The following is a 26,872-nucleotide window of genomic DNA, read 5'->3' as shown; positions in this document are numbered from 1 at the left end:
TTTTTGTTTCTGTGACAGGGTCTCGTAGCCCCAGCTGGTTTCAGACCCACTGCAATGGGTGGTGTGACAGTATGTGTGCAGGTGCACACGTGCATGCAGAGGTCACAGCAGGTCATCAGGGTTCTTACTCTATCACTCTCTGCTGCAGTGCCCTGAGTCAGGGTCTCTCACTGAGACTAGATTGGCTAGCCAGTCTCTGCCTTCCAATGCTAGGTTTACAAGAATGTATGCTGTGCCTGGCTTTTGATGTGGGTTCTGGAGATTTGGGCTCAATTCCTCAGGTTCTCAGTGCCATTTCCTTAGTTCCCTTTTCCTGCTGTTGTTTGTTTTTACAGACAGAGTCTCACTATGGAGTCTTTGGCTGCTCATTAACTTGTGGCATCCTTCCTTCCTCCACTTTCTGGGTGCTAGGATTACAAGCCTGGGCCACTACATACTGCTAAAATGCTTCTCCAGTCTTTAAGAACAAATGTCAATTTAGTGCTCAGTTAGTTGCTCTTGGTAAGCCTGAGACCAAGGCACACGTACAGTGCACCTACACACATACTCATAGGCAGACACTCATGAACACAGAACTCTTTATCCCTACTGCTACACTGAAAATAAAGTAAAGCCAGCGACTATCTGAAAACCTGAAGTCCTATAGTGAGAATGTGGTGGGACCACAGTGGAATGAGTGCAGTGGAAGTGCTGAATTCCCCATTGTGGGCTCCCACCTTGCTTCCGACAGCCTGGGATTTTGATAAAGGCTCCATAGTCTGTCACCATAGCAACCTATAAAGACAAAATGAAAAATCAATGTTGCACAACTGAGAACCAACCTTTCCTCTTTATATTTTCGACAGAGGATCTCAGGTAATGCAGGTTGGCCTCCAACTCACTGTGTGGGCAAGGCCGAGCATGAAGTTAAACTGTGTTCTTTCCAGAACCTTTTATCCCTCCACCTCAGGCAATCACTGTTTTAGCTTCATCACAACAAAAGGACTCAACAAGATGCTCACTAACATTTCCATATTCACTACAAATACTTCAAAAACCCCTCATGACTGTACAGAGTTGACACTGTCATTCACATACGACAGAGAATAAGCGGATGCACGGAGGGACAACCCCAGCCCAGAACTCCTGAGTACCAGCCCTGGAATCTGAACTCATTCTTAATTTTCACCAGAGTTGCTCCTGGATTTGTAAGGGCCAAAGGCAATGTGACAGCTGCAATGTCTGACATCCTGTTTTCTCCTGGCGACAACTAGGAATGGGAACATCCTATGTTGCAGGGGAGACAAGAGAAAGCGTGAGGGCTTTGCAGTGGCAGGTGTGGCTTCTAATCCTAACTTTGCCATTTCCTACCTGGGGCCTAAACTCCATTTGTTCCCAATTGCTGTTATAGGTAGCAAAAGATAAGCACTGTGTACCTGGCACTGGAGTCTAGCACAGGACGCACATTCAACAGGGTGTCACTTTTGATGCCTTGTAACTCAAGATGAGGAAGTACAGGAAGATTAAGACTGGCGGAACCAAGCTGGGGGCAGAATTTGGGTCCCTGGAGCCCCAAGTCTCCTGCTTCACTTCAATATTAGATGGTATAAATATTTTTAGAATTTCATTCTCCTCTTTATTTATCATTGTTTATTTATTATATTTTTGGTGTTTTGTTTCAATCCAGGGTCTCAGACTGTAGCCCAGGCTGACCTGAAACTCACGGCAATCCCCAGGCTCAGAATCCCATGTGCTAGAATGTATGCACGAGTCACTATAACTGGCTTTCTGTGTGTTATTGGGGCAGGGTCTCACCCTGTAGGTCTGGCTGGCCTGGAACTCATTATGTAGGCCAGAGATATGCCTGCCTCTGCTTCCTGAGTGCTGGGATTAAAGACATTCACATTTAGAAAAGAAACATCTTATTACTTTTATGTGTATGGTTTAGGTTTTCTATGTCTGTATACCATGTGCTTGCAGAGCCCACAGAAACTAGAAGCATGTATTACATCCTCTAAAACTGGAGCTACAGATGGTTGTGTGATACCATGTGGGTGCTTGGAATCAGACCAGAGTCTTCTGGAAGAGCAGCCAGTGCTCGTAACCACTGAGCCATCTCTCCAGCCCGTTGCATTTAAAACAAACACCCACTTTTATTTTGTGTTATGCGTATACATGTGTGCCATATCACGTGTGTATGGAGGTCGGGAAACAACTCTGAGAAGTTAGTTTTCTCCTTCCATCAGTTAATTTTAGGGATCAAACTCTGGTGGTCAGGCTTGGTGTCAAGTGCCTTTACCCACTGAGTTATCTTGCTGGCCCCTCTCTACTCATTTTTACAGGGACAGGATACCTGAACTAATTCTCTATGCTACACCATGAAGGAAGGGTTATAAACCTAAAGTTCTATACTCCTGGTGTATACAGAGGAGGAACAAGCTATGAGAAAGAAAGGATCAAAAAGTTCCAAAACAAAAACAAACAAGCAAACAAAAAAATAGTACAATTACCAAACCATGACAAGGTGGAGCCAGAAGGGCTTTAAGAAAGATATTAAAGGGGCTGGAGAGATGCCCCAGTGTTTAAGAACAGCTGTTGTTCCCAGCACAGGGGGTAACAACCATCTGTAACTTCAGTTCCTGGAGATTCAGTGCCCTCTTCAGGCCTGCAAGGGCAATGCAGGCCTGTGGCACAGAAACATGCAAACAAAACACCCATACACACAAAATAAAGATAAATATTTTTAAAAAGAAAGATGTTAGATATTAGTGGTCCAGCCAGGCACAGTGGCGCACACCTGCAGAGCTAACATGAGGAATAGGAGGATGGGGAGTAAGCACGAGGCAGGAAGACTGCCAGGAGTCCAACTTCATGAGCAGGGTGAAATCCCAAAGCAACAAAGACATTAGCTGGCCCCAGCCTGTCATCTTTCAAATGAGATGAGAGAAGACTAGAGATAGAAAGCACTTAACCAAGTTCACAAAGAAATTTGTTCTCTGTGAAAATGGTCCCAGATAAAGTAATTCCCTTTCTAAAAAATTATTTTACATTCCTTTAGGAATGGGTATGTTGTTTGATGTACATGCACTGAATGCATGCCTGGTGCCTCGACAGGTCAAAGGAGGACACTGGTCACCTAGAACTGGAGCCACAGATGATCATCTGTCACCTCGTAGTCACCACAGAAAGAACCTGTGTCCTCTGTAAGAACGCCAAGTGCTCCTAATCGCTGGACCAACTTTCCAGCCCAAGACTTTCTGTTTTTAATAAAAATAAAAGCAAACCTTTTCTTTCTGTCTCACTTAAGGCACTTTGATTGACATTTGCTCCAGGATACCACAAAACAGGCTGAGCAATCACACACTGCATGGCATTATTAAGGAGCACAGTTATATGAAAAACTTAACAAGAACATCTGGAAGTTAGGGCTCAAACCACCTTGCTGCTGTAAATTAAGACAAAATAACTTCTCAATCCTGAAGCTCCAGGGCCACATTATCGTCTTTAGAGATAATAACAGACCTTAATTTTGCCTCTCCCAAAAGGGAAGGTTAATGGGCTTCAGAACAGACACAGTCAACTCTCGAGTAAGGAAAAGGTATTCTAGCCTACTTCCAGCACCAGGTGCTTCCATCAGTGTGTCTCCTAGGGTGCAGTCAGAGATGAAATGAACAGGATGGCACCTGCCTTAGATGAGCATACAGTCTTCCTGGGGTCCCAAGAATCGTCACTCAGATGACTCAGGAGGGCAGAAGGGGGAAATTCAGCAATTATCTCAGCTGAAACTCAGGCCGTGGGTAAAATTAATTTCCATCTTTAGACAAGAGCCTGCACTGGCCTTGAAACTTGTTCTCCTCACAATGTCAATGAGGAACCTGAGGCTCAGAGATCCTGGTCCAAAGTTAAAGAGTAGCACATCTAGGCACACAACAGACATCTTTAACTGTACTCCAGTGACATTCTACCTCACCAACACTAACCACCCTCAAGCATTTCTTTGTCTGTGGCAAGTCTAAGTCAAACCCTGGCTCCCACTGCTATCCTCATACCCCCACATTTAATAGACACTGGCAGTGAGGTCTCAGAGGATGAGAAGACAATGGATACTGGCTTCTCCTCCATTCAGTCTGCACACTGCTACCATCCCTACTAAGCCCATAAAACGAATCCTAGAACACAAGCTGGACCAGATTCTTCAAGGACAACTCGTCCTTCCAGCTGGAGGCACAGTCGTATTCCAGTATTTATACAGCAGCTATGAAATAAAAGCTATGAAATAAAAAGCAACTTATAAAATACAGATGCCTAACCTGACTTTTTAAAAGAATCTGGAGTCTCACGATAAACCACCACAAGCAGCTAGTGACGTGAAACTACTACTGTGTAAATGCTGTAACGGAAGCACGCAAACACCCTGACCTGCCATCCACCTACCCACTACCACCCACTGAAAACACTGCTCTCTTGCAGCTGCTGCTTCCTCCATATGTTTCAGTGCATGCGCACAACCCCAGCAGTGAGCAAACTCAGAAGATTCAAACCCCAGCTTCGTCAATTCATTAATCACTGGGTGGTTACTTAGCTTCTAAGAGTCTCTTAGCCTCTAAAAGGAATTCGTTTTACAGAGATATACACATAGAGTGTGTGTACATGCATGTGTGTCTGTGTGTGCTAACACACTTTAGGAGTTTGATTTTTTTTTTAATTTTGCTTGTTTGCTTATTTGTTTTTAAGATAGGGTCTTACTGTGTAGCTCTAGCTGGCCTAGAACTTACTATGTATACCAGGCTGGCCTTGATCTCAGAGACTGGGCTTCTTCTACCTCCCAAATGCTGGAATGAAAGGTTGAGACACTACACCTGGCCTTTATTTTCAGTCTTAATGTAACTGGGCTGGAGATATGGCTCAGTGGTTAAGAACACTGGCTGCTCTTCCAGAAGTCCTGAGTTCAATTTCCAGCAACCACATGATGGCTCACAACCATCTGTAATGAGATCTTGCGCCCTCTTCTGGACTGCAGGTGTACATGCAGACAAAACACTATATAAATAAAGCTAAAAAAAAAAAAAAATCAACTAGTTCTCCATGTAAATATTAGCAGATGAACTCACTCTGTAGACCAGGCTGATCTCAAACTCAGCGATCCACCTGCCCCTGCATCCCTAGGATTAAAGGTGTACACTACCACGTCTGGCTTGTTTTTTCTTTTAAGTGATTTGTTCAAGACAGACTTTCATTTTATAGCCCAGGCTGGCTTGAACAGGTATGATTCCCTGCATTTCTCACGGCCTGGGATTACAGGTATGTATAAGGTTATCTGGATAACCATGTCCTCCTACACCACGTGCTGAAAAAGCAATCAGAACTGTGAAGCCCTTAAGTGTTCTGGGGGTGGAGGGAAGGGAGTAGTCACAAGTTCCCAAGTTCCAAATTGGTCTGGACTACAGTGACTTCTAGACTGTCTAGTCTGTTGTCAACATAGCACAAACTGGATTTATTTGGGAAGAAGGAGCCTCAACTGAGAAAATGCCCCCACCAGACTGCCAGTGGGGCATTTTCTTGATTAATGAGTGATATAGGAGGGCCCATTGCTCTGTAAGTTCCGGGGCAGGTGGTCCTGAGTTGTTGAAGAAAGCAGGTTAAGCGAGTCATGGGGAGTGAAGCAAAGGCAGTATCCTTCCCTGCCACTGTTCCTGTTTCCAGGCTCCAACCTTGAGTTTCTGTCCTGACTTCTCTTAGGGACTGTGATATAGAAGGGTAAGTGAAACAAACCCTTTCCTCCCTAAGTTGCTTTTGGGGATGTTTTATCAAAGCAACAGAAATCTTAAGAAAGACAGAGACTAACCTTTCTATTTCAAAAACAAAGAAAAAATAAAAGAGGCTAGGTGTGGTGATAACATTTTATCTCTAATCCCAGTCCTCAGGAGACAGAGCCAGATGGATCTCTCTGTGAGTTTAAGGCCAGCCTGGTCTAAATAGTGAGTTCTAGGCCAGCTATGGCTACAAAGTGAGATCCTGCCTCAATAAATTTTTTGAAAAGCTGTGATGCTCTCTCTCTCTCTCTCTCTTGCCAGACCATCTTACTTAAAGGTAGCAAATAAAAGCACATATTAGGCAAGTGATGTAGGATGTACTTCTCTATGCTGTCTCTCTCATTGGTTGGTGAATAAAGCTGTTTTAGCCAGTGGCCAGGCAGAATAGAGCCAGGTGTGAAATCCAAACAAAAATACAGAGAGAAAGAAGGCAGAGTCAGGGAGACACCATGTAACCACCAAAGGAGTAACATGCCAGGGCATCACTGGTAAGTCATGGCCATGTGGCATTAATACACAGATTAATAGAAATGGGTTAGTTCAATTTTGAGAGCTAGCCAGTAATATTCCTGAGCCATTGGCCAAACAATTGTAATTGATATTAAGCCTCATAGTGTTATTTCATAAGCGGCTAAGGGGACCCAAGAGCAGGAAAGAAACCAGTTCAGGGGGATCAGTGGGATAGAGAAAAACATTCAACTACAATTGGCATCCAATGTGAGCATGTATATCCACATAAAGGCTGAGAAAGTTTTAAAAAGGGCTTCTAGACCCACAAAAATGGGAGTCAAGTGTCGCTTCTTGGTAGTTGCATTTCTTCAGATAGGATTGGTTTGCTGGCCCAAGCAGAGATGCAGCTTCTTTAAGAGACAGGTTTCTGGTTCATGTTGGCAGCACGGACGGCTCTGGTTCTTTCTCTTTCAGCAGAACCTGCTACAGAGCACTTAACTGGGGTTTGTGCATGCTTCAAGATGCTTAACAGCAACATGGACCTGCTGCGTTCCTGAGGTGGGGTGGTGAGCATGGCTCCAGAGCTGGTGGTGAACACACCTCTGCCATATTGGATGGGGTGGAGCCAACAGGCAAAGCTGCAGTATTGGTCCTAGCCATGCCCACTTAGCATTTTAAAAAAATGCTCTTTGGATAGAGGAGCAGGGAATCACATAACTTAATTAAGGGAACCACCTTAGGGTTGGTAAGAGACTTGAACCTAGAGTGGCTCCCAGGTGCCCAAGGCAATGTCCCTAGTTAGTTCCTTGGGCAGCTGAGGATAGGGAACCTGAAATGACCCTATCCTATAGCCATACTAATGAATATCTTGCATATCACCATAGAACCTTCATCTAGCGATGGATGGAGATAGAGACAGAGACCCACACTGGAGCATTGGACTAAGCTCCCAAAGTCCCAATGAGGAGCAGAAGGAGAGAGAACATGAGCATGGAAGTCAGGACCACGAGAGGTGCACCCACCCACTGAGACAGTGGGGCTGATCTATTGGGAGCTCACCAAGGCCAGCTGGACTGTGACTGAAAAAGCATGGGATAAAACCGGACTCTGAACATGGCGAACAATGAGGACTGATGAGAAGCCAAGGACAATGGCACGGGGTTTTGATCCTACTTCATGTTCTGGCTTTGTGGGAGCCTAGCCAGATTGGATGTTCACCTTCCTAGACCTGGATGGAGGGGGGAGGACCCTGGACTTTCCACAGGGCAGGGAACCCTGACTGCTCTTCGGACTGGAGAGGGAGGGGGGGAAGAGGGGGGGGAGGAGGGGGAGGGAAATGGGAGGCTGGGAGGAGGCAGAATTTTTTTTTCAATAAAAAAAAATAATAAAAACAATAATAAAAAATGAAAAAAAATATTATATCACCAGTAAAAAAAAATGCTCTTGATCAGAAAAGGATTACAGATATGCAATAGAACATATTTAGACAAAAAGGGGGGGAGGCCTCTAAAAGGGCCACAGTGTGTTTGATAAATGTGCATGGGCTTGAAAGAGAGAGGATAAAAGAAAGAGTCAGAGATATAAAAGTAATTTAAAGATGATAAACTAAGATTCTTAAAAGAAAAGAGTAAAAAAATAATGGGCCATGGATTGTGGAGGCCCATTTAACTTTATGTGTTAAACCAACATAAAGTTATCTTGAACTCAAAATTTGTGTCTCAGGATATGTTGCTTTGGAAAAGAGGTTCTACTTTTGTTTCCACGGAATATAAGAACCTGTGGATTGCTTCCAGATTAATACAATTTGATAAAACAAGACCCCCTGAAACAATGGCCCAGGTGATCCAACACTCACAACAGCTTCAGGACTGCTGGCTGAGATGAACTAACCACACAGGATGCCCCAAATAAGATTTAACCATAATTCTAAATTTTCTCAGGATCCCCATAAGATTAACAACACCCAATCAGCAGCAAGTAGTATAAAAACTATGACCAAATTCCCAAAATATTGTTTATGAATGTTTGTTTTCATTTAAAGGGGGCTGGTTATAAATGATTGATGGTCATAGTCAATCTTTTATCCTAAAGAAAAAAGGGGGATGATATAGAAATGAATACTTTCCATTGGTATGGATTTTGGTTTATTGATACAAATTTAAGATCAATTTTGCTATACTATATGTATATTTCTACTCTTGTTTAAATAATTATGTTTATGTAGTTCATTTAAAAATGTACCAGTCATCTATAACAGTCAAACTTATAGACATGTTAGTTAGGTTTTCTAGATATTCAGAGATATATTTCAGATGGATAGGTAATCTTCGAAAACTCAACGACCTACAAAATATGGCATTTAAAATGCTTTAAGAATTTAGACTTTTCTCAACAGTGAGACACATGTGCTCCTGGCAGCAGCAATTACTTCAAAGAGGATGATGGGCATCGAAGAAACTCATTATGGAGTTTTCCTTCAGTGGGGCAAGAAACTGCTCTTGCCTGCACTGCTTGACTGTATGCTATATAAACTGGATAAGCGGGACCCATGGGAAAGTGAGTGCTGAATTTGAAGATGGGACAGTCCTTCAGGATTCCTGCTTCATGGAAGAGTCTGCCAGACATTCTGCAGGGCACAGAGGAAACTGACTGGCAAACTACGAATACAGATGGGACAGTTTCACATTTCCTGTTTCACTGAGAAGTCTGGTAGACACTCTAGGCCTATAGGCTAAAGATGGATGCCCCAACATTACAGAATAACTGTAGGTGACTGTTTCTATCATTTCTAGAGTTTTAAAAGTTGCTTATAATGCACTTCCAGTTTACTTAAGTAACATTATATTCTTCTGGGATCTTTATATATCTATAGCTTTCCTTAGTTATGATAAAAGATAAATTAGACATGAAACTTTAGGTTAACAAAGATAAGATAGATGGCAGAGTATTTTCTTTAATTTTGTCAAATATAAAGAAACTGGATATTGCAACTGTAATTCTTGCTTGATACCTGTTTTGTTATATGTAATTTTCCTATGTTAAAGTTAAAACCTGGGCTGAAGAGATGGCTCAGAGGTTAAGAGCATTGCCTGCTCTTCCAAAGGTTCTGAGTTCAATTTCCAGCAACCACATGGGGTCTGTAATGGGGTCTGGTGCCCTCTTCTGGCCTGCAGGCAGACACACAGACAGAATGTTGTAGACATAATAAATAAATATTTAAAAAAAATAAAGTTAAAACCTTCCATTTTTAATTAGACAGAAAAAGGAAGATAATGTAGCTGTGAATATGTGTCTCTCTCATTGGTTGATGAATAAAGCTGTTTCAGACAGTGGCCAGGCAGAATAGAGCCAGAAATCCAAACAAAGATACAGAGAGAAAGAAGGCAGAGTCAGGGAGACACCATGTAACCACCAAAGGAGTAACATACCAGGGCATTACTGGTAAGTCACAGCCATGTGGCATTAATACACAGATTAATAGAAAAGGGTTATTTTTATTTTGAGAGCTAGCCAGTAATATGCCTGAGCAATTGGCCAAACAATTGTAATTGATATTAAGCCTCAGAGTATTATTTCACAAGTGGCTGTAGGAACCCGTGAGCAGGAAAGAAACCAGTTCAGGGGGCCAGCGGGACAGAGAAAACATTCAACCACAGCCAAGTATAGTAATTCGTGCTTGTAATTATAAAACACGGAAGGCCGATACAGCAAGACTGCTATAATTGAGGCCAAGGCTTGCTTACAAAGTAAGTTTGGGACCAGTCTAGACTATAGAGTGAGACCCTGGATCAAAATCTCAAAATTCACCAAAATCAGGGCTGGCAAATAGCTTAGCAGGTACAGTGCTTGCCACCAAGCTTAACATCCTTATTTGAACTTCTAACCCTCCTGCCTCCATCTCCTCAGTGCTAGGATTACAGGGCTGCATCACCACACCCTGTCTTCGTGGTGCTGGGGACAGAACCCAAAGGCGTCCTGCATACTGGGCAAGCGTTCTACCAGCTCAGTCACATTCCTAGCTATGATCTGTTTTTGAAATATTATTCTGGGTGCAGTGTCATGAACAGATTGGAGAGAGGCTGCAACAGAAGTGAGAAATTCCAGTCAGAGCCAAGCAAGAGATAAAGAGCTTGGACTAAGGGGTGGCAAAGGCGTAAACAAGCATGCAGACTGCAGATAAAATTAAGACTCACGGAGGAACTACAGAGAAAATCAAGACCAGTCAAAGGATGGAAACAGGCACAATGGCCAGATTTCTAGCTTTAGCACCAAATGGATAGCAATTCCATCTGCTAAAATGGAATAGGACTGGTGAAGAAACCTATTTTGTGGGGTTAAAAAAAAGTTTAAAATCTAAGTTAGAGATGCTTTCAGGCACCAAAATGAAGGTATCAAGCACACAGAAGTCTGTAGCATAGGGAAGGTAGATGTGCACCAGAGGGTCCAGTGGACTTCCCATGCGAAATAGTTCCAGGCGGACAGGAGAATAACCCGGTGCTTCCCTCCCTCAGTATGTTCCTAACACACTCCAAAACGGAAGTTTCAAAGCGCAAAACATACCTCTCCTTGAAAAATAGTATAGAGTGCAGGCAAGTTTTCCATGGTCTCAGGCCTTCCTGAATTCATCCTTAATATTCTACGGCTCCTCCATTTCTCTTCTGCTAAAGCTAATTCAAACGTCCTTTCAGAAAGAAACAACAATTAGACATCTGTATTAATGAGGGGTTGGGGATATGACTCAACCATTAAAGAGTCTACAGCACAGGCACGAGGACCTAAGTTTAGATCCACAGTAAGCCAGGCACAGAGGCACATGACTGTAACCCCAGGGGTAGGGGACAGACAGATGGATCCCAAGAGATTACTCACCAGATAGACTGATGAGCTCTAGGTACAATGGGTGTGGTGGTTTGAATAAAAATGACCCCATAGGCAAATAGGGAGTGGCATTATAGCCGGTATGGCTTTGATGGAGTATGTATGATCTTGTTGGAAGAAGTGTGTCACTGGGGGTGGGCTTCGAGGTTTCAGAAGCTCAAGCCCAGGCTCAGTGGCTCTCCTCTCTCCCACTGCCTGCAGATCACGATGTAGAACTCTCAGCTCCTACTCCAGCACCATGTCTGCTGCATGCTGCCATGCTTCGCACCGTGATAATGGACTGAACCTCCCAACCAATAAGCCAGTCCCAAATAAATGTTTCCCTTTATAAGAGTTTCTGCAGTCATAGTGTCTCTTCACAGAAACAGAAACCCAAACTGGGACAGTGGGTGACTGTGTCCCAAAAGGTAAAGAGGCCAAGAATGGTGGTGCACACCTTTAATCCCAGAAGCAGAGGCAGGTAGATCTCTGTGACCTTGAGGCCAGCGTGGTCTACAGAATGAGTTCCGTGATAGCCAGAGATATATAATGACACCCGTCTCAAACAAACAAGAGTAATCAAGGAAGACAAACATTGACCTTTGGCCTCCACACATGCATGTACACCCACATACACACTTGTATGAACATACACATAACACACATATACAATAACTAATGGGGCTGGATATGGGTGTTAATGTCAGAGAAATTCCCTAACATGCAGCATGAAACTGTAAGTCATCCCCAGAAACACAAAGAAAGAAATGTGCAAACAGTCCTTTACATGGATAACTTCCAAAAAATAATGCCGTTAGAACACACCACGCATGCACTCTCATCCACATCTCAGTATCCTACTTGTGGCATTTGGGAATCTGGATGGCTCTTCTTTCTGACCTGTTACTTAACCAAAGTCATTAAGGTATTGGATTTTCAGGTAAGTAGAGGTTTTGTTTGTTTGGTTGGTTAGCTTATCTAGGATGTTGTCATTTCTTCAATTTTATTTGTATTTATTTGCATGTGGTGTATGGGCATGCCTATGTATTAGTGTGCCTGCCCACATGTGTTCATGGAGGCCAGAGATGTCAGGTTCCTGCTCTATCCCTCTCCATCTTATTCCCTTGAGACAGGATCTCTCACTGAACCTAGAGCTAGGGTGGCAGTCACTAAGCCCCAGTAAGCCCTGCTTCCTTCCCCTTAGCACGGGATTTATACACATAAGTAGCCATAGTTGGCTCTTTATGTGGACTTGGGGGTTTTGAACTCAGGCCCTCATCATCACACTTGCACAGCAAGTATCCTTAGCTGCTGAGCCATCTTCCTAGTCTAGTTTTTTGATTTTTGAGACAAGAGTTTTCCTAACTAGCTCAGGTTGTCCTTGAACTTGTGCATCTGCCTCCATGGTGCTGGAATTACAAGCCAGAGCTACCACGCTTGGCTTTGATCAGGATAGTTGCTTGTTCATTTATGGTAAGACATAACAAATCTAGAACTCTGCACAGGCTAAGCAAGACTTGACCACTGAACTGCATCCTCCCTAACCCCGTCACCACTATTTTGAGATGAGGTCTCATTACATTGCCCAGGCTACACCTAGATTACTGTTGAGCTCCTGAGATGAAGCAATCTTCCTACCTCAACCTTCCAAATAACTACTACAGGCATGGGCCATCACACCTGGGTGGCTTCATTCTTTTTATCACTACTGTTGTTATTTGTTTATCAGGGGAAGACTTTTGGAAGAAAGAGTATGTGTGCCTAGATCTGAAAAACATCAGAAAGAAGCCAGTGGTGAAGGATGTTTTTAATCCTAGTATTTGGGAGGCAGAAGTAGACCTCTGAGTTTGAAGCCAGCCCGGTCTATAATAACCCCAAGCCAGCCAAGGTTATACACTGAGACTGTGTCTCAAAAAAACAAAAAACAAAAGCCAGACACAGTGAACACACCTCTACTCCCGACACTTGGGAGGCAAAGGTAGATGGATCCCTGAATTTAAGGCCAGCCTGGTCTACAGAGTGAGTTCTAGGACAGCCAGGGCTACACAGAGAAACCATGTCTTGAGAAACAAAACAAAAGGCACACTTGTCAGAATGGTAATAAGGAAAGAACACAGTGTGTCTCCAGACAGAGGTTCTATTCTGATCATGCACTTGCATGATGAAAAGCCTCTAAGCTTAGATCGCTAAGCTTAGGCTGAAAACCTAGCAACTAAGCTGGGTGTAATGGTTCCTGCCTGTAATTTTAATAATCCCAGCACTTGGGAGGCCTAAGGCAAAAGACAATCATGAGTTTGAGGCTAGCTTGGGCTACGTAAAGTCTGAGGCCTATGAAGGGGATATAGCTCAATAACAGAGTACTTGCTTAGCATGTCTGAGTACTGAAGTGGGGGAAAAAGAACAGGAAGTCCGAGGATAGCCTGAAATACATAGTGAGACCTTGTCAGAAACAAACACACAAACAAACCTAGCAATGGTAAAATTTATTTGATCCCAGAGTCTAATGATCTTGGTCAGTATGCTAGACATAAATCTGAAAAACATTAAAAAGAGAAGCCTTTAATCCCAGCTCTTGGGAGGCAGAGGCAGGTAGCTCTCTGAGTTTGAAGTCAGCTTGGCCTACATACTGAGCTCTAAGCCAATCAAGGTAATACAGTAAAAAAGGAAAATTTGTCTCTCTTTTATTTTATGTATGTTTGTGCAGGTGTCACAAAAACTAGAAGAGAGCATCAGATCCCCGGGAGCTGGAGTTAAAATTGGTTATGAGCCACCCAATGTGGGTGCCGGGAACTGAACCCTGGTCCTCTGGAAGAGCAGCAAGAGTTCTGAGCAGCTAAGCTGTTCCCAGACCCTCTGTGGGCTTTTTAAACTTAAAATATACACCTTTGGGGGCTGGTGAGATGGCTCGGGCATAAAGTGCTTGCCATGCAATTATGAGAACCTAAGTTTCATCATCCCCAGCACCCAAGCAAAGAAGGTAGGCACAAATATGCAGGCTTGTCATGCCAGCATTCCAGCACCTGCAAGGCAGAGGCAGAAGGGTCCCTGGGGCACGGTGCCTAGTATCTAGGTGAATCAGTGAGTATCACATGTACTGAGAAATACTGTCTCAATAAAGCAGACATCAATCTCCATACATACATATGCATGCCCACCTGCACACAAAACATGTACACACAAATAAAAATACATAGGATGGCAGCTAATCTGTCCGTTCTTGAGAAATGACTTATAAACAAGTTATTTTTAAGTTTTATAGTCGTATTGAATCCCGCCTCTCTTATTTCCAGCTGGGTGGTCTCATCCCCAGACTTGCCCTTCTTCTTACCCAGCATCCCTTGGCTCACATGCCAGGACAGGTGTTAGTAATTTTAACTCTATGGTTCTATTAAGAGACCTTCATTAATCCCTACAACATTTGGAAAACTAATTAGTGAATATAGAATCTGTAATAGCACTGGGACATCTAAAATGAGGGCAGACACAGTAATTCCTCCTGTTTCAGTTTCTCTCCACACAGTCATGGAAAGAGCGATACATGAGGAAACAGAGCTAAGCTGTTTCTGCAGAACTAGGCTGTGAGAGAGTGACGAGGGCTGGAGAGACAGCTTTAGTGGGTAGGAACACTGGCTGCTCTTCCAGTGGAGCCAGGTTCTATTCCCGGCACCCACTTGCTGGCTCACAGTATGTGTAACTCCAGTCCCAGGGGATCTGATGCCTTTTTCTGAAATCTTCAGGCACATGTATGAAGCACATACATACATTTGGGAAAAACATTCATACATATAAAATGATAATTCTAAAACACAAAAAAATTCTAAGTAAGAGTATGAAGAACCATCATCTAAAGCTTTCTTTTCTTTCTGACAAATTCTAAGTAGCCCTGGCTATCCTGGAACTCTATGTAGACCACACTAGCTTCAAACTCACAGCTACCCACTGCCTCTGCCTCCTGAGTGCAGGGATTAAAGGTGTTCAACCCAAACTCTGCCTAAAGCTTGTTGGGTTTTTTTTTTTTGGGGGGGGGTCTTGTTTTTCTTTTTGCAGTACTAAGGACTGAGCAGAGGTTACATCCCCAGGCCCTGGCTTTGTAAAGCTAGAATCTCACTATGTAAGGGCTAGAGAGGGCTCAGAGGTTGAGAGTACACATTACTCTCTCAGAGGACTTAGGGTTTTGGTTTTTACCACCTACCTGGTGGTGGCTCACAATCATTCATAAGAGACCCAATGCCTTCTCAGACTGCTGCTAGGACCAGGCATTCATGAGATACAAATACATGTAAGTACGTGCACTCAGGAGGCAAAAGCAGGTGGATCTCTGAGTTCAAGGCCAGCCTGATCTACACAGTGAGTTCCAGGGCAGACAGAGCTACAGAGTGATACCCTATCTGAGGGAGGGGAGGGAAGAAAAAAGAAATGCCCTAAAAACTTGTCTATGAGGCATTTTCTCAATTGAGATTCCCTCCCTTCAGATGACCTTATCTTCTGTCAAGCTGACATGAAACCAGTCAGAACACTCACACACATAAAATAAAACAAATATATTTTTAAAAACATCAAAAAGGAAAAAAGACTACTGCTATGTACCCCAGGCTGGCTTCAACTCAAACTCCACTCCCCTGTGCTGATATCCCAGGCATGAAGCATATCTGAGTCCCTGTGCAATGTGGGGAGAGGGACGAAATGTGTCACTCCAGCAGCCTGGTACGGGTTGGAAACCATAGCGTTGCCCAGGCTAGGCTTGGTTTTGTAGCCATGCTCCTGTATCAGCCTCCAGTGCTGGCATTAAGACCATAATCCTCTCTTGTATCCAGTCCATCACCAAATCCTATGTCATTTCCTTCCCAGCTGTCTGAGATACTGTTAAACTGTCTCATCTCAGCTTGGTTCTCACTGGCATGGAAGATCAGAACTACTGTGCATTCCCACAACGTGGTCTCCAGTAAACCTCTCCTCATCTCTCCAATCTCAACACCATTAAGGCTGAAGGAATGAACCATCTCCTCCCCCACATTCCACACCCTGGAGGGGAGACAAAACTTTTGCTGCTTTCCTATTAATTTTAAAGTTAACGCTACAAATTCCTGCAAATCTTCATGACTTCCAGGTTCATCTCGTACCATACCCCCTTCAAGCTTTGTCTTAGCACATTGGCTCTTTGTGATTCTTAGTCATCTTCCCAAATGATAGTGATAGGGCACTACTGCACAGGCTGTTCTGAGCAGAACGTCCTGCCTTCCTCTCTTCTCCTGTTTAGAAATGTCCCATCAGAGAGCAACAGCTCGGACATCTTTTCCTCCGAAAACCCTTCAGCCTTATTAGTTATCATAACTAATCGCTCTCTTAAGTCTTCCAATCAGCTGGTGAGATTTGTTTAACATGTTTGCCACACACACCCCAAGAGACCCTAAAGCCCCGAGGTTCGGGACCATGTTTCTTCAGTGTCTCCCCAACGATCTGCACAATAAATATCACTGTACCACTTACGAGAAGGCCCGATACCCAAGCAGGAATCTTAGATTTCTCAACAAAATTGTACTTTGGAGGAGCCATCGGATATTTCCTCCACCGCTTTCTGTTTAATTCAGCCCTTAAAAAAGACGGCTGAACCGGTGGTATAAACTAAGTCCGCCTCCTCAACCAAACCCGGCACTGAAGCGGGGAGGCCGGGAGTCGGGCATCAGTCCCGGGGAACGCTAGCACAGCTCTGGACGCAAAAGCGGCGTTGTGCAGAGCAGCTGTCAAGGGACAGCGGCCTTAGGGTTCGAGTCCGGCGGCCAGAGATCCCAAAGCTCCGCTCTAGCCTGCCAAGGGACTACTCTTGCCCGGGATCCCCCCCACCCCCACGGCAAGGCCGTCAGCTGAGAAGGAAAGGCTCCGGCCTAGCACCTAGTCGCAGTTTCCAGACTGGAACAGCCACCCGCCTCGTTCCCCACACACTCACTCCGCGCCCGTTCCTAGCCGGGCAGCCGCAGCATCGCCAAGAGTGCCGAACCTGCTCAGCGCGTTCCCAACCCACAATGCACGGCGCGCCTAGGTGGGACTCCAGCTCTGCGCTCCAATCCCAGTGTGGAGCCCTCGGGCGTCATCAAGAAGGGACCAATCGCAACAGCGTATTCAGAGGGCGTTGCAGAAGGAAATATTGGAAGCCGATTGGTTGTTCCTCCCCGGAAGTTCTGGAGGAAGAACTCAGTTGGAACCAATCGCCCGGCGCCTGAGACCGGCGGCGCGGTCAGTGGCGGCTCCGAGGATAGTGGTTACCGCCATGATCGAGCAGCCAAAGCGCAAAGGCCCGGAGCTACCACTGGTTCCTGTCAAGCGGCCGCGGCATGAGTTGCTGTTGGGAGCGGCGGGGTCCGGCCCCGGAGCCGGACAGCAGCAGGCGACTCCGGGAGCTTTGCTACAAGCGGTAAGTGGGAGGCATCCCGACTTGGCCGGAGCTCCACTCCTCTCGCCACGGACCGTACCGGCGCTGCGGGAACGGAAAGACATTGAACCTGATGTCCAAGCAGGATTGTAAAGTTGCTCTGTGTTCTGCGTCTGTTTCATATGTGTTTCCTTGTTGGATGCCTGTTTTCAGCCTTTCAGTCGCCCTGTGAAGTAGCACTAAACCATTTAAAACCTTGTCCTCAAAATCAAGATCCAAACTTCCGCATCCTAAATCTTCAGGGATTCAGCATCAAATAAACATTCAGAAAAGTTTGCAGAATGGGTGAATGAAACATTCAGAAAAGTTTCTAAAATGGATAAATGAATGAGTGAGTGAGTGAGTGAGTGAGTGAGTGAGTGAGGGGAAGCAAGGGAAATGAATGAGACAGGCTCGCTTTGCTACCTGGTACAATTTACTTTTCTCTTTCTCTGAATTTGCATTATTAACAGTAATTAACATCCGTTGGCTCTTTTGTTTTTTTGTTCATTTGTTTGTTTGTTTGTGACAGGGTTTCTCTGTAGCTTTGGAACCTGTCCTGGAACTAGCTCTTGTAGACCAGGCTGGCCTTGAGCTCACAGAGATCCTCCTGCCTCTGCCTCCCGAGTGCTGGGATTAAAGGTGTGCACCACCACCGCCCAGCCATCCGTTGACTCTTGTGTTAGATGTTTTGCATGTGAAATTTCCGTTAATCTTGGTAACAGCCTAAAAGGAACTGTTATTTTGCAAATGGGGAAAACAGACTTCTTTGAGTTGGAACCTGTACTCCTAATGGCATGTCTTGTAAAACAGTGACCATACTTCCCTATGAGGTTCAGAGAAGAAAATAAATGTACCTCCTGCCGCAACTCTTTAAAGTCTGCTGGTGTGGTCCTTAAAATATATAAATAAAGTTAGTGGCATGGGGCTGTAGTTGTATCTTCCCAGAAGGCTGACAAAATTTTGAGCGAAGAAATTGGAGGCCAGGCTGCAACTCTGGGCTGACAATCTCACTTGTCAAATGTACTACTAATAATCCTGAAATCTCGTTGGTAGACTCCAGTATACTAAGTTAGTTTTTAAAATAACAAGATGTTGCTGGGCTGTGGTGGCGCACGCCTTTAATCCCAGCACTCGGGAGGCAGAGGCAGGTGGATCTTTCGAGGCCAGCCTGGTCTACAAGAGCTAGTTCCAGGACAGGCTCCAACACTACAGAGAAACCCTGTCTCGAAAAACCAAAAAAAAAAATAAAATAAAATAACAAGATGTTAACATAGCAAAATCTCCAAAGTAAATAAATAAAAAGTTAGACACATAAATTTATAATCACTCAAGAAACTGAGGCAGGAGGATCAAGGGTTCCAAACCAGTATAGGCTATTATAGCAGAACTCTGAACTACATAACCACAACCCTTACCTCCTAGTCAAACCATCTTTATGTCATCTGGCATCATTGCAGGTGGGACTCAACTGGTGTTTCTGGTTTTGTCTTTGAATCAAGGATCAGTAATTAATCCAGTAGCCAGGGGAATCATCAAAATATTAAATCACATGATTCTCTGGTGAAAACATTCTGTTGGATTTCTGTTTTGTTCTGAAGTTAAAAAACAAATCGAATTCTCTGTAATAATTCCCCTCTTTACCATGCTCATCGACCAGTTTTCTAGCATGTCATGCTCAAGTAGCACCGACATATGTGTCCTTACATTTTGTTGTTACTGTTGTGTTTGCTGGGGTGTTACTCCAAATGTGCACGTGGTTAACTGTTGGCTCTTTCAAGTCTTTGTTCAGATACCAGTTTCTCAGTGGGGCTTTCCTGGCCACTGTACTTTCAGTTGAAACACCCTGCTCTGGAACCCATATTACTTCTGTCCATTGCGCACAACGCGAGGTGTTTGACTTGTTTGTTTTGTTTCCCTTCCCTTCGCTCTTTTTCCACTAGAATGCAAGCTCCATTGTTTTATTGAGTTCTCTTTCTCCGGTACCTAAACACATTAGATTTATTTTTATCTCTGTGTGTTTATCTGTATGCGCGTCTATCCCATGCGTGTGGATTCCCTCATGGGCCAGAAGAGATTGTTGGATCCTCAATCAAGAGATTGAGGCAGGCTGATCTCTGTAAATTCAAGGCCAGCCTGGTCTACAGAGTGAGTTCCAGGACGGCCAAGACTATAATGAGAAATTGTCTTGAAAAACAACAACAAACAGACTCTGGGATGAGTNAAGGCCAGCCTGGTCTACAGAGTGAGTTCCAGGACGGCCAAGACTATAATGAGAAATTGTCTTGAAAAACAACAACAAACAGACTCTGGGATGAGTATTTAAAAGGAGTCACTAGGAGGAGAGCTCTATGGGAGACATCTTTTCATGTTAAGATTCTGAGGCATAAATGAGGTCAAGCATGATTCAGCAGTCAACCGTTGACTGTGGAACAGAAGCAGAGTTAGGGAGGAGAGTAGTATGGTGGGCATACACTGGAATGTCCAAGGGCTTATCTAGTGAGAGGCGGGAGTTCTGTGAGCAGAGGTGCCATTCCCTAACCCAAATGAAATGCGCTGTCCCAACTTTACAGCTTCCTTTGCCTGTGTACAGTGACGGATCACACTTCTCTTTGGTTTAGGGGCCCCCGAGGTGTTCGTCCCTGCAAGCCCCAATCATGCTGCTCTCGGGGCACGAAGGAGAAGTGTACTGCTGCAAGTTTCACCCCAATGGATCCACCTTGGCATCTTCAGGATTTGACCGACTTATATGTAAGGCACAGCTTTTGACTCTGGAGTTACTGTTCTCTCTAAATAATGTTGTTGTTGTTGTTGTTGTTTTTAATTTTGGGTGCTATGTAAGGCATCAAGCATCAGTCTAAATATGCAAGTTAAATTATAGTGATAGCATGCTAAAACAGGTGTCAAAATATTGATCACTCATTCAGGTCAAGCTGTACGTAGGTCCATATGGTAAATAAAAAGAAACATTCTGCTCATTGGAAAGTAGGTTGCTTTGATTGGCGTTATATAGTCTCTCTTCTCCCTCCTCCGTTACTCTCAGGTAGCCCCAGCTGTCCTCAAATTGGCTACGTAGTGAGAATAAATTTGGAATTTCTAATCCTCCTGCCTCCGCCTCCCACTTGTTGGGATTACAGGCCTGAAAGTTAAGAGGAAAGAGAACTTCTCTACTCATAAAAACATGAGACCTTAATCCATACCCAGGATCCTAGTGTATGAGGGGAAAAGATAGGATCCTCAAGTGGTGACTCACTTAAATCATGTGCTACCAGGTTCTCTGCCACTCATTAGGAATGCCCATATTTGGAAACAGTAAGTACAATCTGGAGAGATGGCTCATCGGTTAAGAACATTTGTTAGCAGGGAGTGGCCGTGCCTTTAGTCCCGGCACTCAGGACGCAGAGGTAGGTAGATCTTTGAATTTGAGGCCAGCCTGGTCTACAGAGTGAGTTCCAGAACAGTCAGGGAACACAAAACCCATGTCTTGGAAAAAAAAGGAGAAAAGAGCACTGCTGCTCTTCCAGAGGACTTTAGTTCAGTTCCCAGCCCAACATCAAGTGGCTCATAACTCCTATAATACAGGTTCAGGGGATCCAATGCTCTCTTCAGACCTCTGATGGTGTCTTAGCATGCACACTTCCAGACACATCAATAAATAATAAATCTTTTTTAAAAAATAAATAGAAAAATGAAGCTGAGGTGATATAGCTCAATGATTCCTTTTTCAGGCTGTCTGCAGACTCTGAGCATATAAGAAAAAGTACTAACTTTTTTAAAATTAAACCTGAGGGTTTTGGAAAGATATTTCCCCAGTTAAATACACTTATTGCTCTTGTAGAGAGCTCAAGTTCGGTTCCCAGTAACTACATGGCAGCTCAAAGCCATCTCTAACTTCAAATCCCCAGGATCCAGCTCCCTCTTCTGGCCTTCATAGGCAGGCATGCATACGATGCATATACATATTTGTAGGGAAAACACTCAAACACATGAAATAAAAATAAACAAATCTTGTCTAATAAGTTAAGGCTGAGAAAACAAAGCTCACTCAGTTAGGACCTGAGTTCATTTTGCAGAACCCATACAGAGCAGGGTAGTAGAAAGCCAGGTAGCGTGGTTGTACTTTCATCCTCGGCTCCAGGGAGGTAGACAGGTGTGGACCCCTGGGCCCATCATCTGGCCAGCCTAGTCTACTAGGCAAGTTCCTGGCCGTGAAGAGAGTCTGTCTCAAAAGGGAAAAGATAGATGATGCCTGATCAACAGCAGCCACAGTTGTCCTCGCTGGCTTCCATACATGTGCACTCATGCACATACATACCTGAGTGACCGCATGCACACAGCAATTTTAGCGTAACGAGATTTGGTCTCATTGGTAGACCCAGTGTTGTTCTATGGTCTTATAATTTCAGAAGCATTTTTATGATTATTTTATATTAGCCATTCTCTGACTGGTGATGGGTTTTCTTTTCCTCTTAACAGTATTGTGGAATGTCTATGGTGACTGTGATAACTACGCTACATTGAAGGGACACAGTGGCGCAGTGATGGAACTGCATTATAACACAGATGGCAGGTGAGTGTTCCGCATAATGGGTTGACGATGGCTTCCCATACTACTGCTTAATGTCTTTACCCTTCAGCCCTGAGTTTCATCTCTTGGGAGATCCAGTCAAAAACTGCTACGTTTTGGTGTACTCCCATAACATCAGCACTGAGGAAGCTGAGGCAGGAGGATCACAATTTTAAGTCCCTCATGGACAATGCAGTAGACCATTGAAAGCTCATCATCGTTTATCTTGTAATGTGCCAGTACTCAGACCAGTGGGGTTTTTTGTTTTTATAAGACATAAAGCCAATTTTGGGGGAGGGAGGGTGTTTGTTTTTCCAGACAGGGTGTGTGTGTGTAGCCCTGGCTGTCCTGGAAATATCACTGTAGACCAAGCTGGTCTCAAACTCATGGAGATCTACCTGCCTCTGCCTCCAAGTGCTAGGACTAAAGGCATACACCACCGCTGCCTTTAATAAGGCAAATGTAATTTGAAATTGGCTCTTTAAAATTTTTATTGCAGGGATAGTAGCATGTGCCAGCTTTCAGGAGGCAGAGGCAGGCAGATCTCTAAGTTCAAGGCCAGCTGCTCTACATAAGTGATTTCCAGGGCAGCCAGAGCTACATAGTAAGGTCCTGTCTCATTAAAAAAAAAAAAAAAAAGAAAGAAAGGGAAAAAAAGAAAAAAAATTACCTGTTATTGTGTGTGCACATGATGTTTCTGTGAGAGGGGTACGTATGTAGGGGTCAGGACAGCTTCGTGGAGCTAGTTTTCCTTGTTTGCCTTTATATGGATTTTGGAGTCAAGCAGGCAAGTGCCTATATTTGCTAAGAGATCTCACAGGAAAGTAATAAGCTATGTTAAAAACACTAACAAAAAAGGCAAGTAGATGGAAAAAGTACCCACATTTTTACCTCTCCAATTACTGCTTGTTATATGCTTTGCTAAAGTCCTTTTCTTCCAAAATTGTTGAGTTTTAGCATATCCATAATGTAAACTAAGCTTACAATCTTGTCTACTGATTTTTTTTTGCTTTAACCTACCAAATGTTATAAAAATTAATATTGTGTAATTTTAGGATATGTGTGTGTGTTACAGATATTTAGTTACACCAAGTCAATCTTATTGTTACACATTTTGATAACTTTCTTTCTTTTTTATGGCACTGAAGATTGAACCAAGATAATTTTCTTTTTTTCTTTAATTACATTTTAAATAGTGTATGTATGATTACGTGTGACACAGTTGTTGAGGTCAACAGCCAGCTTTTGGGGGTCGGTTCTTCCTATATTGTGGGTCATCACAGAGCAGACTTGGCAGTGGACACCTTTATTCTCTGAGCAATGCCATAATCTTTCCTTCTTTCTTCTTTTTCAAGATGTTTTATTGTCACTTGTTTATATCCCTGTATTCTAAGAAATACATTATAGTAATTGTATATGGTATCACTTTAGGTGTGAAGTGCCTGTGTGTGTGTCCATTTGAGGACAAAGAGGAACATCAGGTACCCTGCTTTAATCTGTATTTTAGTATCTTGAGACAAGGTCTCTCACTGAGTCTAGAGCTAGGCTGGTGAGCAGCAAACCCCAATGATCCTCCTGTCTCTGCCCCACCAAAGAGCTGGGGTTACAGGTATGCATGGACATATTTAGTGTTTTACATGGGGTTTTGAACTCTGGTCCTTGTAACAGATAAGCCATCTCCAGAGACCCTGTTTTGTTTTCTTTGAATCTTGGTAATTTATTCAGGCTGAGTTTGAATTTGCAGTCCTCCTGCCTCAGCTCCTGAATAATTGGTATTATAGATATATGGCACTGCACCTGGCTTGTTTTACATTTCTGTTCTCAAATTTTAGTGTTTCATCATTAACATTTTAAATTAAGAAAGCATTACAAGGGACTGTAGGTAGACCAGATTGGGCTCAAACTGCCTCTGCCACCTGAGGCCTGGGATTAAAGGTGTGCAACACCACTGCCCAACAACCATAACAACTCTATAAAGGGAAACGTTTAATTGGGGCTGGCTTACAGTTCAGAGATTTAGTCCATTACTGTTGTGGTGGCCACAGGGGCAGACACGGTGCTGGAGAGGTGTTTGAGAGTTCTACATCTGGATCAGCAGGCAGCAGAAAGAGAGAATGACCCTGAACCTGGTTTGAGCATATAAAACTTCAAAGCCCACCCCCAGTAACACACTTACTCCAACAAGGCCACGCCTCTTAATACTGCCATTCCTTATGAGCCTGTGGGAACCATTTTCATTCAAGTCATCACAGAGCACTTGCTGATCTTACAGAGGACCCGGGTTCAGCTCCCAGTGTCCACATTCTGGCCAGTGGCTCTCAGTAACTTTGGCTGCACAGCATCCAATGCTTTCTCTTCTGCCCTCTGAACATCGCACATATATGACACAAATGTATAAGCTCCACACCCGTTATCATAAAGTAGAATTTTTCTTCAGCATTATAATGGGCACTGTTGCACGTGCTCCAATCTCAGTTCTCTGGCAGTGATGGAGCAGGAGTATCTTGAGTTCAAGACCTGCTTGGTCTACATAACACCGCCCTGTATCAAAGGGAAAAGAGGGCATTATAAGATCAAGTTTAACTTAGAAATCATTCCCAGAGACAGAGCAAAGCGTTGGAATTACTCAGCTCTTAAATCTAGAATTTTTACAATCAGCCTCTCCTCCACCTCAGCAGGAAGAACTTAAATACTTCTGTGTGAGAGGGTTTTGTACCCAGGTATATCACAAAGAAGGAAAAGATTGATTGAAAAAGCTGCTATATTGGTTGTGTGGTGTGGGTCAACCTGATAGTGAGTCCAGAAGGTGAATAGAATTGCCAACGGCAGGACGAGGGAGGCACCCTGGGTTCATGAGCTAAATTCACAGTGCAGCAGGCAGTGTTTGGGACAAATCTGACGCATTTTGGCAAGTGAGAAAGAGATTTTTGTCATACCCCCCTTTTTTTTCCTTTTTTGAGATTTATCTTGTTTATTTATGTTATTTTGCCTGTGTGTCTGTGTACCACCTGCATGTAGTACCTGTGGAGACCAAAAGAGGCATCAGATCCTCTGGAAATAGAGTTAGAGCTCCTTGTGGGCCTTTGTCTGGGTGCTGGGAATCACACCCAGGTCCTCTGGAAGAGCAGCCTGTGCTCTTAACCACTGAGCTGTCTCCAGCCCCTAGCGTTTGTCTCATATCTTTTATGTTCTTCTCCTAGCATGCTCTTCTCAGCATCGACAGATAAGACGGTGGCTGTGTGGGATAGTGAGACAGGCGAGAGGGTGAAGAGGCTGAAGGGACACACGTCCTTTGTGAACTCCTGTTATCCAGCCAGGCGGGGCCCCCAGCTCGTCTGCACTGGCAGCGATGACGGCACAGTTAAGGTAGGTATTGTCTGTCTGTGACGGCACAGTTAAGGTAGGTATTGTCTGTCTGTGCTGCAGTTGAGTTGGCATGATGTAAACTCTAGCCTGTCTTTCTACTGATCTTGTGCTCTTCTCTTAGTTTTAACTCATTTTCCAAAGCACACTTTAAATTTTACCAGTTGAAATAATAATGCCCTACAAAATTCTATTAGAACCATAGAATGTACTGCTACTTGGAATTAATGGACGGCGAGGAATTGATTCATGGCTCAGCTACGGATTTGTGTGTCTTTGAGCAGTTCAATCTCTGAGCTTCGCTTCCTTAATCTTTTTTTTTTTTTTTTTTCTTTTGAGACAAGGTTTCTCTGTATAGCCCTAGTTGTCCTGGAACTCCTTAGTGAACCAGGCTGGCCTCGTGTGCCTCCACTACCTGGTGCATTTTCTTAACCTTTCGAATTGTGACAGTAGTATAAGAGTCTTACAAGGTTGCTGTGAAGTCACAGGTGTTCAAGAAGCTCAGCAAATGCTCTCAGTGGCCTAGGATGGGATCTTACAGATCATTTAATGTGATGATTTCCAAGCTATCTGTGTTAAGATCACCTGAAGAACCTACTAAAAACACCCACAGTGGAACCGGTGTTCTGGCCAACCTTGGCTGTGTAGTGAGACAATCTCAAAAGACAGATAATAACAATAAAAATTCCCAGAGCATTGTTGAATTCAGAGAATAGCCTGAGCTGCCTAGCAAGACTCTATTTCAAGACAAAGAACTAAATACATCAATCAAGTGATCCCCAAGGCATGCTTCATAGTATGAACTGATTCGTGCGTTTCATTGTGAGACTTTTGTACATGTATATCCTTATACCATGTTCATACCCATACACACATATTACTTCACCCTCCTCTCTGGCTGCCATGTATGATTGTTTTGTCTGCATGTGTGTACGTGTACAACAGCATAAATTCCTAGTTCTCCAGAAGAACAGTAAGTGTGGGGCTAGAGAGATGGCTTAGCAGTAAAGAACAGCACTTGCTGTTCTTGTAAAGCACCCCACTTTGATTTCCAGCACCCACATGGTGGCTCACTGCCATCTATGACTCCTGTTCTGGGGATTAGGTGCCCTCTTGTAACCTCTGCTGGCCAGCACCAGGCATGTACATGATATAAATGTGGACATGCAAGCAAACCACTCATCCACATAAAATAAATCTAAAGGTGAAAAAGAAAAGGGTAGTAAGTGCTCTTAACTGCCAAGCAACTGCTACAGTCCCTAGTTTTTATCTTTTTACTGTTTTTAATTTAAGATGGAATCTCAGCAAGTTGCCCGGGTTGACCCTAAACTTATTTGTAGCCCAGGCTAGCCTTGAACTTTCAGTCCTCCTCTACTGCCTTCTAAGTAGTTGAGATATAAGCCTGTCTTAGTTAGGGTTTCTATTACTTAAATGAAA

At 43.8% G+C, this 26,872-nt stretch overlaps 2 protein-coding genes across 5 annotated transcripts in view; one reads left to right on the top strand and one right to left on the bottom strand.

Annotated features, from left to right (window-relative positions):
- The window catches only part of Zcchc17 (zinc finger CCHC-type containing 17), a 48,099-nt gene extending 30,946 nt beyond the window's left edge, over positions 1–17,153 (bottom strand). The window contains exons 1-3 of one of the 4 annotated variants that reach the window (XM_050153825.1): positions 17,044–17,153; positions 10,803–10,923; positions 717–774 (exon numbers count right to left, since the gene is read on the bottom strand). In XM_050153825.1, the coding sequence (XP_050009782.1) occupies positions 717–774; positions 10,803–10,868 (124 nt within the window). In that variant the 5' untranslated portion in view covers positions 10,869–10,923; positions 17,044–17,153. The remainder of the gene's footprint in view (positions 1–716; positions 775–10,802; positions 10,924–17,043) is intronic. The other 3 variants (XM_050153832.1, XM_050153837.1, XM_050153845.1) reach the window with 3 other exon arrangements.
- A 155-nt stretch (positions 17,154–17,308) lies between these two features.
- The window catches only part of Snrnp40 (small nuclear ribonucleoprotein U5 subunit 40), a 31,916-nt gene continuing 22,352 nt past the window's right edge, over positions 17,309–26,872 (top strand). The window contains exons 1-4 of the mRNA XM_050155764.1: positions 17,309–17,508; positions 20,127–20,256; positions 21,982–22,075; positions 25,273–25,438. Coding sequence (XP_050011721.1) covers positions 17,365–17,508; positions 20,127–20,256; positions 21,982–22,075; positions 25,273–25,438 — 534 coding nt within the window. The 5' untranslated portion in view covers positions 17,309–17,364. The remainder of the gene's footprint in view (positions 17,509–20,126; positions 20,257–21,981; positions 22,076–25,272; positions 25,439–26,872) is intronic.

Source organism: Alexandromys fortis, unplaced genomic scaffold, assembly GCF_014885135.2.
Source record: "Alexandromys fortis isolate MF-2015 unplaced genomic scaffold, M_Fortis_MF-2015_v1.1 scaffold_26, whole genome shotgun sequence".
In the NCBI taxonomy this organism is placed as follows: domain Eukaryota; kingdom Metazoa; phylum Chordata; class Mammalia; order Rodentia; family Cricetidae; genus Alexandromys; species Alexandromys fortis.
Note: the sequence above shows the minus strand (reverse complement) of the source record. Positions and strands in the feature narration are given on the sequence as shown.